The sequence below is a fragment of the Notamacropus eugenii genome, chromosome 4, assembly GCF_028372415.1.
Source record: "Notamacropus eugenii isolate mMacEug1 chromosome 4, mMacEug1.pri_v2, whole genome shotgun sequence".
Classification (NCBI taxonomy): Eukaryota; Metazoa; Chordata; class Mammalia; order Diprotodontia; family Macropodidae; genus Notamacropus; species Notamacropus eugenii.
Genome location: NC_092875.1, coordinates 67,666,922 through 67,682,366, shown reverse-complemented (window position 1 = coordinate 67,682,366; position 15,445 = coordinate 67,666,922). Strand labels below are relative to the sequence as shown.

Below are 15,445 nucleotides of genomic sequence, written 5' to 3'. Positions count from 1 at the left end.
AAGACAATTAACAAAGCAATGTCAGTCAAGTCTTGAGATTCCAAGCTGGGTAAACATATGTCCCAGGTGGTAAGGAAATCCCACCACTAGTAAGTGGCAGGCTTCCTGCCCCAAACAGGTAACTGATGCAGGAAAGGGCAAACAATGTTCAATAGAAACCCAGGATGCCTATTTTTTCTTTACCATTAATATGCCATAACATAGTATGTGTCTATAGATAATAAGATACAAAGGAAAGTCCCATTATTCAAGATATGTCATAGGTTAAAGGACTCCCAAGGAGTGCAGAGTCAGCTTTGGCTGGCTTTTGCTGACATAGGAAGAGGCATTCTCTGAGTTTGCTTCAGAGAGAACAAAGAGATTATTCCAAAATTTTATATTAAACATTATCACCGTTATCGCCCGTCTCCCAATAATGTTGCTCCAACAAGCATTCATTAGGCACTTTATGGGTGCCAGGCATTGTGCTAAACAACTCTGGACAAACAAGCCACAGACAGGATAAACTGAAGCTAATCAACCGAGGGAAGGCACTAGAATCAAGGGGCACTGGAACAGTTTTCCTGTAGAAGGAGTGTTTTAGCTAGGCCTTGAAGGGGGCGCCAGGAGGTGGAGGTGAGGAAGGAGAGCTTTCCAGGTGTGGGACATTGCCTGGGCAAAGGCCAGGAGTTCTTCAAAGGGCACCTTGTACTTAGTGCTGGAGAAGATAGGGATTGGGACAAGATCCATGGTTTCATTGGGAAGGGAACTCCCAGCAGAAAACACTCCCTTTGCCAAGGCCAGTGGGTACCTGCTCTGCCACTTAAAGGGCTGAACAGAGCTGTGGGGAGCCCAGATCACAGCCAGTATGGCTCAGTCCTTCCTGGTTTGAGGACTGATCTCCATCCACTGTTATGCTATTTCCTGGGCTTAATCCAAATGTCTTTTCATTCATTCAAAGTTTCAATACAGTTTAGTCCTTGTCCTCCAGGACCCAAGGCACAAACACAGACAACTGGAATTCAGTTACAAGAAGTGTTTGTTAAGTGCTTGCTATGGACCAGGCAGGAGCTCAGCACTGGGGATCCACATACTAGTAAAAAGGAAAGACAGCCCCTGCCCTCCAAGACTTTCCATTCTAATGAGGGAAACACCAATAAAGGAGTTCAGAAGAGAGGGGGAGGAAAGCATGTTACCCAGGCAGGTGAATCTGGGAGAGGAGTGAAAATGGCTTTCCTGAACCCTTCCTCAAAATGGACTTCCCAGGAAGAAACTGATCAGTGAGAGAAGGGGGTGAAAGGGGTAAAAGGGTATTCCAGGGCCAGAAGGCCAGAATAGAAGAGATCACCTCTGGGGGAGAGGCCAGCCGAGGAATGAGTGTCAAAGCTGGAAGGGCCATCTGCATTTCAGATACGATCTAAGGAGAAGGGAGGGTAGAAAGTGTGAGCCATGGGAAGGGATGACATGACCCAAGGGGAGAAGGGAAAGGTAGAGGAGAATAGAGCAGACAACAAAACCTTGAGTGACTTTCAGGTTGTGGGACAGGAGGAGATGGCTGAAAGAAAGAGGTGCAATAGAAGCAATCCAGGAGAGGAAAGACCCCAAAGTCTGGGGGCTGCCAGCCTTAGTCCTCAGAGCTCTGGGGGAGAAACGGGGTTCCTGGGTTAGAGAGAAAGAGCAGAACCTTCTAGGTTTCCCCAGCTGACAAAGCTTTGCCTCTGGGATTTGTTTCAGGGCATCTGCACTCTTTTCCTGTATCAGTGACTACCTCTCCCCCTTTCTTGTCCCCAAGTCCCTCAGAGTCCAGGCAATTCATCTCCCTACCTTCTTCCCAGGCTGATGTACTTTGAAAAGCAATTCTAAGGAAATTCAAAAGTCCCTTAGGTTTCTGTAGGAGGGGCTGGATGGTTAGGTAGCAGAACAGCCCTGGAAATTCCCAGGTCCTAGAGGTGCTACTGTTCTTTTCAAAAATTTCTAAAGCAGTCATTATTGATAAGAGATTAGAACTGGAGGAATTCCTTTTCCTGGAATCCTGAAAGGTTTGTATCCTGTTGCTCCAGTTAAGTGGAATACTTTCCTGAAATCTTGTGGGACAGCTTAACATAGCTTTTCAGTGATTTTATAACAGATCATGACAGTAATTGTACCCAGTGATCTCCCCAGAGAGAGGAAAGGCTAAAGAGAACAAAAGAAAACCCAAAAAGGAAGTAATGAAAAGCTGAGCAGCTTTAAAAACCGTGTGTAGTATTTATTACATAGGTTTTCTTGAAATGGAAGTCCGTTATTCTATATTTAATCCTCTCCATGGTCTGCTGTGTACATGGCACTGTTTTTTTTCTTTTCTCATTTTGTAAAGAGGTGATCCTTTGTATCCAAATTCAGGTTGACATGTGACATTTTGATGCACACCTGATCTAAGCCTTGCCCTAAGCCTGCCTAGGCCAGCCCTCCTCAGAAAGCACCACAGATAGCCCAGGGCCCATGAGCTAGCTACCTCAAGTAGCACCCCAAAATAAATCCAGGGTCCACTGCCTCCTTACTATAAAAGAGAAGTGAAGAGTGGCTCTTGTGGGCAGGGGATGGTTTTCCTTTCTGACCCTGCTGAAATCTTGGAGGGGTGGGGTGGGGTGGGGTATGATGGGTTGTAGAGAAGAATGTGGGTATCCTTGGGGGGATTAGGGCTGGGAAGATTCCAAGTTCTCTGCCCTCAGCTTCAACCTCAGGAAAGGAGCCATCACATCCATCCATCCATCCATCCATCCATCCATCCATCCATCCATCCATCCATCTTTCCTTCCTTTTAGTTAGGTAGAAGACTAAAAGGTCTCTGATGTTTCTGACTCCAGACCTGACAGCAGTGGGGGATGGAATTCAATTGGGAGTTGACCTATGGTCCAGTCAAATGGCCTGTTTGTTCTGAACACAGCATTCCGTCTTCCATCTTCCTTTGCATAGGCTGGCTCCAGGGGGCCATCTCCAGTCATCTTGATTTATATCTTGCCACAGGACCCAAAGGGCTCTGGAGGAGAAAGTGAGGCTGGTGACTTTGAACAGCACTCCGTCATTGTAATCCAGTTCACTTGCCAGTCATCTTCCTGATGCCTCAGTCTTCTTCTAGAAGGAAGGACAAGCAACAGGCTGGTTCCCACACCTAGCGTGCTCTCAGAACCCTCTGGCTGCTTTCAAAGCTCAGCTTTAGTGTTGCTTCCTCAAGAGGCCTCATCTGATTCCCCCAGTTGGTCATGTGCCCCTTCCTCCCATTGATCTGTGAACATAGAATCAAAGATGAAGGGAGCCCTCATGCCCCATACCTTCTCCTCTAGAAGATACCTCCAGCCCTTTGGCCCCTTTCCCTGACTGGTCATCTCCTCCTAGACCCTCTCTTTTAAGGAAGGGCCCAGGCTAGACTGGTTTCCTCCTTCATTCCTGATCAGAGTTCACTCCTGACTCTGGATTTCTTTCTCTATCAAGTCCCCATTCAAGGACATTCACCTCACCTCCATCTTCAGCTTCCTTTTCTGTGTTGTCTCCTTTCCCTCCCCCCATTCAAATGGAAACTCCATGAAGGCAGGGAATATCTCTTTGTTTCTATTTGCACTTCAGTGTCCAGCACTGTGCTGGGCATACAGTAAGTGCTTAATAAATACTTGTCTCCTATAACCCTTTTCTCTCTGACACCATCACCCCACTAGTGCAGACCCTTATCACCTCAGGTTGGGAGTCTCACAATAGCTGCTGGTGGACCTGCCTGCCCTAAGTCTCTTCCCACACCAATCCATCTTCCATTCAGCTGCTAAAAAGATCCTTCTAAGACACAGGCCTGGCTATTCTTCTCAGGAAGTTCCAATGTGACTAATTAGAGAAATGCAAATTAAAACAATTTTCAGAGACCTCCTCACACCTGTCAGATCAGACAGAATAGGAAAATGACAAATGATATACATCTTCCCAGTTTTTCTGAAAGCATCCTGTTCATCATTCCCTATAGTACTAAAGTATTCCATCATGATCATGCAACAAAACTTGTTCTGCCATCCCCACTTGGTGGGTATCCCCTCCATTTCCCATTCTTTGCTACCACAAAAAGAGCTGCAATAAATAGTTCCCTACACATAGGGCCTTTTCCTTTGCTCTTTTTGGGATACAGACCTAGCAGTGGTATTGCTGGATCAAAGGGCAAGCACTGTCTGCCCTCCCAACATAGTCCAGAATTGGCAGGGAGTATTCAGTGTGTATTCCTTCCTTCTCACCATCTCTCAAATCTCATGTGTCTGTTCTAATGTCCCATCCGGACCTCAATTTCTGTGTCCCAGGGTCTCTTCCAACACTCAGTCTTGTGATGTTACGGATCACAAGGACTGGGTAATCCTCACCCAGTTCCTGGGATTCCTTCCCCTGATATTTCTTCATTTCTCTTTCTCAGTCCCCAGTGAAGACTGTGACATTAAGGTGATAAGAAACTTCCAGGGAACACAGTCCATTCTGACTCTTTTCTATATAAAACTCCTCCCCTAACCTGCCTTAATATACCCCAAAGTCTGGGGCAAGGCCCAGGGAATACTGGAAGGAGCCCAGTGTGCTCCACCCAGATTCCAAATGGGGGTCAGACTGAGACCTTTGTTAAATGTCCTCAACTTCTAAGCTCTTTTCCCCACAACTCCCCTGCAATCACACACCCTGCTCATTGTTGTTTTCTGGGAAGTGGCAACAGGATTAGGGGCATCCAGAGAGAGTGGGGGAAACTCCCACTTCCAAAATTAGTGAGGGTCTCTGCAATTGCTAGCTGGTCCAGCTCATTTCTATGTAAGGAGTCCTTTTAAAAAAATAGTCAATTTTTTAACATTCATTTTTCACATCTTCCAAATTTTCTTCCTACCTCCAGTCCCTTTCCCAGTCATTGAGAAGGAAAGGAATATGACACCCATTATGCTTCTTGAGGCATGGAATATGTATTTCCATATAAGCCAAAAAAGAAAAAGCAAAAGAAGGAAAGAAAGTGATTAAAAAACCTCCCAAGGGCAATCCCATGCTTTAACCTACAGTCAGGTTTATTAGCTCTCTCCTGAAGTGGATAGCTTTTTTCTCAAGAAGATTTCTTTGAAATTGTTATGGACATTGTCTTGCTCAGGGTAGCTAAGTCTTTCCCAGTTGGTCATGGTTACAATGTTGCAGTTTCTGTGTTCTCCTGGTTCTGCTCGCTTCACTTTGTTCAGAGAAGTCTTCCCAAGGTGTCCTTTTGGAAAGACCCTGGGACAGGATTTCCCTGGTGCCCTAATTGAGGGAGAAGGTTGTTCTTTAAAGATCAAATACCTTTATTCCACACCCCTTATTTTCAGATGAGGAAACTTTGAGGCTCAAAGAATCACAGGATGAAGGATCACTTGGTCCTAGTCCACCTCTCCCCATTTTCGAAACAGTACGGGAGCTGTGCTGACTGCTGTGGCCAAGTGGAGGGATCGGTAGGGTCTATAGGTTCCTCCCTCTTTCCCCCCTCACCCCCAGCCAGGACAGCTGGGGGAGGCGGGGACAGGGGCGGGGACAAGGAGGGCGGGCCAGACACTGCAGGGCAAGGAGGTTAAAGGTTGGGACTGAGCCTCATTGTACAACCAGCTCATCTACACTCAGCTCTCCGCTCCGCCAAATCCACCAACCTAGGCCTGATGGCTTGGGCTCCTCTGGCGTCTCTGCTCCTCCTTTTGCTCCTGGTACCCGGAGTGCCCAGCGTGCCCTGTCAGGTGGGAAGTGGCAGTCACTCCCAACTCCACCGAAAATCGCAATCCACAAAACCTGTCTGTACTCAGCCCGTCTACAATTGGTGCTCCTCCTGGGAAAATTCCCGAATCTGCCAGGTACTGGGTCCGGGACAGGAACTGTGGACTAGAGGACGGCTGGGAACTCGGGTGGGGCTGGAGCATGGGAATGGGGTCGGATCCTGAGCTTTTTTCCCCCGGAAGCGAGGCAGGTACCTGGCGCGGCGCAGGCAGGGCAGCGTCCCGAGGCGGGCCCCTGGGACATCTGGTTCTCCCCCACACTGGGACTGCTTCAGACGCTGGGTGAGATAGGCGCCAGCTACATCAACCTGCCAATGTCCGGGCCAGGGGAAACGGGAGTAAGACCAGGGTCCCTGAATACCAGACGGCTTCCTGGGGGACCCGGCAGGACAGAGAGTGTCAGACCCAGGGGCATAGAAGCCCGGACCTGGACAAAGAAACCGAGAGGGTGAAGTACTTTCCCTCCAGAGCCAGAGGTAGCCAGGGATGGGTGGGGCTTCCTTGTTTCTAAGTGGCTCCACAGCTTTTTTTTTTTCCTACTACTTTTCCTAGCAACTTGGAAGACAGTTTAGATTTGACTTGAGGGTGGAGGTACCCAGGAGAGGCTCACCTGGACGTAGGGCTATCCTTACCCCTATAGGACCCTGAACTCCCTCTTGCTCCAGCCTGGGGTCACCGTGCAGTCAAGTGTCTCTAGAGGTTGCTCCCTAGAGTTGGAAGCTGGGAAGGGTGCTGGGGAGGAGGAGAAGAGTGCTGAGGGAAAGTCCAAGGTGCTGACAATGGAATGGGTCAGGATTTCTTCACAGACCCCATGACAGTCACATGGTGACTAACCTGGAGCTGATTTCTCAGTGGTTTCAGAGGATGGGCAACAGAAGTAGGAAGTTGTCCCCAGTCAGTGGTTATAAGGGATCTTCTCTATCCTGAAGAACAGGAGAGCTGAGGGCTCTTAGAACATAGTGCTAGAAGAGGACTGCAGGCATCTATTGTAGGGCCAGACACTCTGGTGGTGAGAATGCCTGTGCCAGAAGGGCCCAGCAGATTATCAGGTGCCAGTGTCCTTATCTGGCAGATAAGGAAACAGGACAGAGAGATCTCTGCCAGTCCATCAGCTGGCCAGTATTTATTAAGTGCCTAGCCTGTGCCAGATGCTTCTAGGGCCTGGCTAAAACACCAAAGGGAAAGTCCCAAAGGCCTCTGTCCATGAAAGAGTTGCCACTCCACTGGGGGATAGAACATGCCCACTGCACACAAGTCAATCTGGACTGCATGGGATGTCTACATTCATTGGCATAGGAAAGGCTCTGGTGAGCAGTCTCCCCTCTATCGGGGAAAGTTGCCACTTTCTCTACAACTTAAAATCTAAGGGAGTGTCTCAGGTACTGAGGCCAAGTGACTTGCCCAAAACTACTTAGCCGCTATGTGCTTAGGACAGGACTTGAACCCTGGTAGTCTTCCTGGCTTTGCTTGTAGGACACATAAGAGTATGTCTATATGTCGATATAAAAGTATGTGCATGTATGTCCATACAAATATGTCTAGAATATATAATACATATTGATGTGGGCAGGAGGAAGACATTAACAAAGAGGTCTCTTGATGGAGGTGTCACCGAGCAGAACCCTAAAGAAAACTAGGTGTTGCAAGACAGAGGTAGGGAGGTGGAACACTCCAGAAATCCAGAACATTCCTTGCTTGTGCAAGGACCTGGAGATGGGAGATGGGGCCTCATGTTCTAGGAGCAGTAGCTGGCTGAAATATAGAATGAATGACAGGGAGTATTGTACAATGAGTTTGGAAAGACAGGCTGTGTAGCCAGAGTCTGATGGGCACTGAGTGCCAAAGAAAGGAGTTTGTATTTTTTTGTAACAGCAGACGAGGACCAGGGCCAGTGAAACTTCCTGAGGACAGGAAAGTCAGTTTGGCAGCTGTGTGGAGGATGGATTGGAGAGAGCAGGGCTGGAGGCAGGGGATCCACTCAGACCCTGCAATATCCCATGCAAGGGACACTACCAGGGGACTCAGCTGCTGTTGGCTCTCAGGGTCCCAACATGCCTCCCCCTACATGGGGAGGAAAGTAGGGTGCAGCTTCGCCTTAGAAGCCTGTCACACTGATCATACTTGTCTGTCTACCACCAATGTGACCTGATGTGCCCATCCTGCAGGCGGAAAAGGAGTGTTCTGCCCAATGGAGACCTTTGGATGCCCCTCCTGTCTCTGTGAAACTCTTCTATGAGGCACTGTGTCCCGGCTGTCGGTTCTTCCTGTCCTGGATGCTTTTCCCTACCTGGGTGCTGCTGGGTAAGGATGTCATGAATGTCACTCTTGTGCCTTTTGGCAATGCTAAGGTGAGTGGTCCAGCTTGGGACTGGGGTGGGAGTGACGGTGGGGAGTTTGCCTGCAGCCTTCTGCCTTCCCCTTCACATCTTGGGGTGTGTATTTTTCAGGAGACCCAAGTGAATGGGACCTGGGAATTTACCTGCCAACATGGGGAGCTGGAGTGTGAACTCAACATGCTTCAGGTAAAGACTCTTCTGCTCCAAACCTCTCCTGGAGGTGTTGTGTGACTGTGGGCTGTTCACTTAAACTCTGGGCTTCCTTTTGCATTCCTGGTACATTATGGGGAAGCAGAGTGTGGAATATTTCCCAAGGGAAAGAATATTCTTCCTATCTGTTTCTCAGTCTTATTCTCTGCTCCTACAGACCTGCGTGTTGTACCTCCTTGGAAGTCATTTTCCTAATGCCTTTGTTGTGGTCAACTGTATGATGTCAGCTGTTGATCAGACCACCTCACTGGAACCAGTAAGTGCCTGCCTGGTCTGGCAGGGGGAATGAGAAGGGAAGAGAGGAAATCTCTTCCAATACCCCTTTGTCTCTGCCCAGGGGCTACAGTTGGACTGATGCAGCCCTGAGGCAGCATTTCATTGTCCTGGGATCACCTAAAGGACATTAAGACCTGGTGCAGGGCAGGAATGGCTGTAAGACCTTGGAAAAGTGACTGCTGGTTCTTTGAACCTTGATTTCCCCATGAGTAAAGTGGGGATAGTGGAAAGGTGGTTGTCAGGATCAAGTAAAAGTCACTGACATGGCAAGTACCAAGACCAGAAAGAGGTATTGGTAATAGATGGAGTGAAAGAAGTGAGGGAAGTCATTTTAATAGTATTAAGTATTATTATAATACTAATTCATAATTATATAAGTATATTATTATTACATTGATAGAAAATAAATTTATAGTTAATAATAAATAACATTAATTTCTATGGGTATTACAATTTCCAGAATGTTCCACATGACTGCTCTTGTGAGAAGAGTAGTGAAATTATGTTATATAGAGGCAAGAGTGGAAATCCCCATACACAACAGATTACTCATCCTTTCCTGGACCCACTTCCACACTTCTTCCTTTAGTGAGGTTGGGTCTTGTTGTCTTAGATGGTTAGAGCATTAATGGATGGTCCATAAGTAAAGACAGGCACTTTCCTTACCAAATAGGCTAATTTGAAGGGGCTTTCTGGAGAGCACTACTAGCTTAAATCTCCTCCAGAGAATGTGTCTGTGTTCTTTAGGGACCCAAAGGTGGCAATATTTCAGGAGATGAACTTTGAAGACAGGGTTCTTTAGAATGGGAGTGAATTCCTTGAAGGCAGAGACTTTGTCTCTTTGCTTTTCATTCTGTACCTAGTGCTTAGCACCCAGTAATTGCTTAACAAATGTCTGTTGACTGATTGAGACTAGTCCAGACAAGTAGACAGATTTGTTGCCTCTTGATGGGTGCATCTTGTGAGTATTTCCCCTGCCCCCTGGGGAGAAGGGAGGTGTGGTGCTCCTTCTGTCTTCTCATTCCATGGGATTCTTGTCCATGTCCTTTCATGGCTTCTCACTGGAGGGTCCATCCAAAGCATTAGAGTCTTTACAAATTTCATAGACACTAGACATAGACACACTTTCTAATGTTCATCCCACACTGTTATTGTGTGACTGGCATACTACCTTTGCCAATCCTATGTTCACTTCTCTTGAGATACTGGTAGTTTGACTGGTTTCTGCATAGGCTGCAGCCTTCATCTGTCCACCATCATCCTTTGAATCACCTGGACTTGTTACTGTTGGGGGTAGTTGCCTATGTTTTTCATCAGTATTAAGGAACTCTTAGTACGGAAATGACTTGTGGATTTCCAGTTGCCTGGTCTTAGGCTCAGAAAGTTTCTTGAGGAAATTTGGTGACTTGCCCAGGGTCACACAGCACCAGAACCCAGGTCTCCCTACATCTGAGATCAGCTCTGCTGAATCATACTTCACCCAGAGAATTCTGGTATTAAAAAGGGCATTCTTTGGTGGCAGGGATGAATTCAAGTCCCCCTCTGGATATTTAATGGTAGCCACGTGCCTATCATCATACTAGGCACTTGGCAATACAAAGACAAAATGGAAGTCAGGCCCCATACTGATATTTTCCTAGAGAACCTCATGAAACAAACAAGAAAGGTAATGAAAACTTTCATTTTTGTAGTGTTTGAACATTGTCACACAGCTCAAAGAGGGAAGTTGTGTAGAAATTGCTGTTTCCACATTAATTTTTTAACTGAATCAGCTTTTCTTTTTACATTTTTATTTTAAGATTTGAATTCAAAATTCTATCCTTTCCTCTCTACCTTCCTTCCCCCCTCCATGAGATGGCATGCAATCAGATACAGATTATATGTATGCCATTATATAAAACATTTCCATATTAGTCATTTTGTACAAGACTCAAATAAAAGAAAAAATGAAATAGAAAAATAGCATGCTCCAGCCTCTGTACAAACAATATCAGTTCTTTCTCTGGAGGAGGATAATCCTTTGGGATTATCTTGGATGGTTGTATTGCTGAGAATAGATAAATCATTCACAGTTCTTCATGGAACAATGTTGCTGTTAAATGTCCTGCTGGTTCTGTTCATTTCATTATTCATCAGTTGATGTGAGTCTTTCCAGGTTTTTTGGAAATCATCCTATTTGTCATTTCGTATAGCAAAATAATATTCCATTTACAATCATATATCACAGTTTGTTTAGCCATTCCCCAATTGATGGGAATCACTCCATGAATCAATTCATTTTAATAAACAGAAATTTATCTTCCTTATCTCTTACCTAACAATATTCCCCAAGAGATAAATGGTTAAAGGACATGAACAGGTAGCTTTTAGATAAATAAAGCTATCTATAGGTATATGAAGAAGTGCTCTAAATCACTTTTGAGTAGAAAAATGCAAATTAAAACAACTCTGAAGTACCACCTCACACCTATCAGATGGACTATTATGACAAAAAAGGCAAATGATAAATGTTGCAGAGGATGTGAGAAAATTGGGATATCAATGCGTTGTTAGTGGAGTTGTGAAGTGATTCAACCATTCTGGAGAACAATTTGGGGTATGGTAGAACAAGGTGTGGCATCTGAATGTAATGGAATACTATCATGCAATAAGAAATCTACAACAGGCAGATTTGAGAGAATCCTGAAAAGACCTGTACAAACTGATACAAAGTGAAATAAGCAGAACCAAGAAAACATCGTACACAGTATTAGCAATACTGTGATGATCAGTTATGAAGGACTCAGCTCTTCTCAGCAACACAGTGATCCAAAATAAGCACAAAGGGCTACATCCAGAAAAAGAACTGATGGACTCTGCAGATTGAAGCATATTTTTCTCACTTATTCTTTGTTGTGTTTTTTTTTCCTTTTGATGTGTTTCTTCTTTCAAAAGTGTTACTAATATGGAAATGTTTTGCATGATGCCACATGAATAACCTCTATCAAACTGCTTATCATTTTTGGAAGAGGGGAGGGAGAAAATTTTGGAACTCAAATTTGTAAAAATGAATGCTAAAAATTGTCTTGACATCTAATTGGGAAAAAAAAATACTACTAAAAGCAACAACTAGCCTGGAACAAATATACATAGTTTTCTGCACCAGCCATATCCAAAAAAGCGTGTCTTTAGGCCTCTTGAGTTCATCCCCTCAGGTAGGAGGTGGGCAGCATTCTTATTCATCCTCAATCCCCTGGAATCAGGACATTGCTTTTGTTGTCAGGATAATGGAAGCTGAGAAAAATGAAGGGATTTGTCAAGGGTCCCACATCTAGTCAGAATCTGGGGATAAAGACAAAGTCCCATGAGCCTTCTGAAACTCTGTGGAAGGCGGTAGGCTGCTGAGCAGCTTCCCCACATTCTACAATACACACTATCCCCCACTGTAATGACTTAGTTCTTCCTGGATTTCAGAGATTGTGGGCACATTTCAAAGATTTGGAGCCAGAGAAAGGGATGGTGACTGGAAGGACAGGTTAGACAAGCCTGGCTTATTGTCCTCTGGTGCTCTCTCTTACATGGGAGCTGGAGTAGGCTTACATAAGGTAAAGAAGGATGGGTTGGAGACCCAAACCCACTCTGACAACTAGTGAGAGAGTAGAAGGGTAGACCCAATGGGAAAGATTTATCCCATTTTCAGGGCAAAGGCTCCCTACATTTTTAACTCCTCTCTGCCTTCATGCTACTGCCTCATTAACATGTGAAGAGATAAGGTTGGCTTAGTTGTTCTGGGGAAAGAAGAAAGGTAGGGTATCAGTCTCCCCTCCAAATAATACTTCCTTCACTTCTTTGCAGTGTCTGAAGCTCTATGCCCCTGATATTTCTATGGAAGATGTCACACAATGTGCAACGGGACCTCAAGGCAAAAAGATGATGCATCAAAACGCCATGATGACAAATCATCTTTCCCCTCCACATACATACACGCCTTGGATTGTGGTTGAAGAAGTAAGAGCTATGCCCTCTCCCCAACTCACCTGCTGGCTTCTGTTAACTTGGCTTAGCCTTCTTCCCCAGGCCATTACTCCCACCCTACCCCGCCAAATCCCCATTAAGGAAAGGACCACAGTTTCCTCCTCAGCAAATCACAAGGTTTCTTCTTGGGGTCTTGTAGATACCTGGCACTGCCCAGAAGCTTGGGAGAATGGAGGGGGAAAAGGTGGAGCTGAATGTGAGGAGAGAATACACTGGTTTCAGAGCCTGTTTGAACACCTCTTTCTGTGACCAGGGCTAGCCCTTTTATCCTGCTGTGCCTCTGTTTCTTCACTTGTAAAACAAAGGAGATACTGGCCTGAATTCCTTCATAGGATGGTTGGGAGGGGAAAAGGCTTGCTGTGGGAATTATTTTTAATCTAGTCTCATTTTATAGATGAGTTATTTTATACAAGTTGAGTGAGTTGCCCTGGTGCCCAGGTAGTAAGGAGCAGAGCCCAGAGGTCTGCCTGATTACCTGACTCCAAATTACCCACTCCATGCTACTGATCTTGCCCACTCTAGCATTCACTGGCCATGTGACTCTAAGTAAGCCCTTTCCACATTCTGAACCTCCATTTATGCCTTAACCATTCCCCTCAGTCTTCTCAGGAGTTATAGTTTGGGCTAGTTTCCCAGCTGTTCAAGCTCAGGCATTTTCCATTTATTCTCCATTTTACCCTGACTGAATCCTGTTTGTGTTTTGTTTTGAGCAGACTCACTTAGAGAATCCATCTGAACTCTTAAATACTGTGTGTCATCTATACCAGGTGAGTTGCCATACCTCATTTAGAAACACTTCCAAGATGAAACTGGTCAGGTCCTTCATTCAAGAGGGTCAGTGGTGGTGCTAGACGGTTGGTTGGGGCTGAGGGTGTTGGTGGTAGTGGTGGTGATCTCATCTTGGGCTCAGGCTCCAGGACCACGGTTCCCCAGCAGGAAAAGGAGGAGGTAGAAGGGACAAAGGTGAATTGGGACCTAAGAATAAGTGTCAATATCTTTTTTTAGGGGGAGGTGCCTGATATCTGCAAAAGGAATACCTTTTCCACCATAAGATGACTCTTGTTGCAGTGAACCTGCAGTGGCCTCTGGTGCATTAATATAGGCTTGGTACACTACCAGTCATGTATATCAGCAGGCAGCTGGTTGGGCTGAGAGGGACCAAGTCCCCAAGTGCAGCCCAGAGTTTGATGTATCTGAGTGCCCAGAGTTTGATGTTGATGTATCTGAGTGCCCAGAGTTTGATGTATCTGAGTATCCAGATCTTTTGGTATCTTCCTGACAGGCTGAGGAAATCTCACCCTTTCCATGATTCTCTTGAAATAAAATCCTATTTTGAGAAACATGATTGAAGATTTTTTTTTAAAGCTAAAACTTTTTTTTTATCCATTACAATATTGTTTGTTTGTTTGTTTTAAACAAAAAAGCTAGTGGGCCCAGGTCCCACCAAGTTTGGACATTCTATGTTCTAAGGCTGCTTCCGGATGTGACATTGTGTTCAAAGGTCATTCCCAGCCTTGGCATTCTACAGGCCAAGTTCTTTTCAAGCTTGGAGCATGTCTTACATTCTCTTCTAGCTACCTTAATCTTTTTTTACACCTGGTGGTCTTTCCTAGGAATGACATTCTTCACAGCCTTGACAGTCAAGTTCTACAGTCTCTTCTCAGACACACATCCTCATCAGTAACACTGATAGTTACCATTTATATGACATTCCCTCCTCACAATGAATGGGTGCTCAACTATTTGGGATATGTCCCAGGATAAACCCAGACACATGGACCAATTAGACAACAATTAAATTCTGGGATTGAATGTTCCCTTTCTGGGGCTCCACCCTCTTCTGGGATCTGGCAAAACAGGTCACAGATCAATAGTAATCCCTAAAAATCATCTTTGGTTGTATGGAGGATGGAATGGAGTGGGTAGAGAGCTGAGGCAGGCAGACTACCTCCCCAATTCATCCCCCCTTGAGGCTATGATAATGAGTTCCTTTTGGGTAACCTGTTTAAGTTATCCCCAGGGACATCCATTTTGACATGAGGAACATTTGGGAGGGCTGCTGAAAGATTAGGTCTGGATAAATCGATCTGAGAATCACAGGCACTCAAAAAAATGAACTCAAGGCAGCTGCTAAGGTCATGAAGTGAAGGAGAAATGGTCTCAGGACAGAGCCTTGGGGGACACTCTCAGAAAAGCAGACTGAGCCCGCTGACAGACACAAGGGGAACTGGGAGGAAGCAGCCCTTTTTAAGGACTTGAGACCAAAACCACCATTTCAGAAGACTCACGAAACCCGCTGGCCAACTCCAGATACAGAGAGGACGGGCTCAGAGGGGGGGCTCCTATCTTCTTCTTTCTTGCTTTTTTTCTTTTTTGGGGGGGAAGCCGGAACTTGGCCAACGCGTGGTTTTTCCCAGTTTCTCACGGGAAGGAGGGAATGAGCACGTCCATAGCGCCTACTCCGTGCCAGGCCTATGTGTGTAAAGCCTTTCAGGAGGATCACCTCATTGGATTCTCACAAGCACCCTGGGAGGTAGGTCGCTCTCGTCCCTATTTTACAGACAGGGAAACCGAGGCTCACAGCTGCAGCGACTTACCCAGGGTCGCCCAGCGAGGGAGCGTCTGAGGCCGGATCGGACCTCGACTCTTAGTCGGGCTTTAAGGGTGGTGGTGCTGTTCTTTAATGAGTTTTGCGGAACTGAAAATAAAATAAAACTGAATTTAAACAAATTCTGTGAGAAAGAGCTTCAGGCCACTTAGAGGCGCACAGGAACCGGGAGGTAGGAGCGGAGCCCGAGTCTGCGCAGTCCCCACTTCCGCCGCGGGCGCCGCCGGGGCCTCGCGCCAGGGGGCGGGTCC

At 46.0% G+C, this 15,445-nt stretch overlaps 1 protein-coding gene and 1 long non-coding RNA gene across 3 annotated transcripts; one reads left to right on the top strand and one right to left on the bottom strand.

Moving 5' to 3' along the window:
- Positions 1-4,593: 4,593 nt before the first annotated feature.
- IFI30 (IFI30 lysosomal thiol reductase) lies at positions 4,594-13,926 on the top strand. Its single transcript, XM_072601672.1, has 7 exons — positions 4,594-5,828; positions 7,916-8,098; positions 8,198-8,272; positions 8,454-8,552; positions 12,407-12,559; positions 13,300-13,353; positions 13,592-13,926. The coding sequence occupies exons 1-7, from the start codon at positions 5,640-5,642 to the stop codon at positions 13,640-13,642; spliced, it is 804 nt and encodes a 267-aa protein (XP_072457773.1). The 5' UTR covers positions 4,594-5,639; the 3' UTR covers positions 13,643-13,926.
- LOC140499798 (uncharacterized) lies at positions 10,235-15,419 on the bottom strand. 2 transcript variants are annotated; one of them, XR_011965542.1, is made up of 3 exons: positions 15,184-15,419; positions 13,368-13,561; positions 10,235-11,893 (listed from the first exon to the last, which is right to left on the bottom strand). It is a non-coding gene; the product is annotated as an uncharacterized lncRNA (long non-coding RNA). The 2 variants fall into 2 exon arrangements; XR_011965543.1 differs by having other exon boundaries at positions 11,445-11,893; positions 13,368-13,497; positions 15,184-15,396.
- Positions 15,420-15,445: the final 26 nt, after the last annotated feature.

Excerpts from the sequence above, each read along its gene's own strand:
- IFI30 (XM_072601672.1), top strand. The coding sequence starts at position 5,640 with ATGGCTTGGGCTCCTCTGGCGTCTCTGCTCCTCCTTTTGCTCCTGGTA. Across the intron at positions 8,553-12,406 it reads AGACCACCTCACTGGAACCA|TGTCTGAAGCTCTATGCCCC; the intron begins GTAAGTGCCTGC and ends ACTTCTTTGCAG. Across the intron at positions 12,560-13,299 it reads CTTGGATTGTGGTTGAAGAA|ACTCACTTAGAGAATCCATC; the intron begins GTAAGAGCTATG and ends TGTTTTGAGCAG.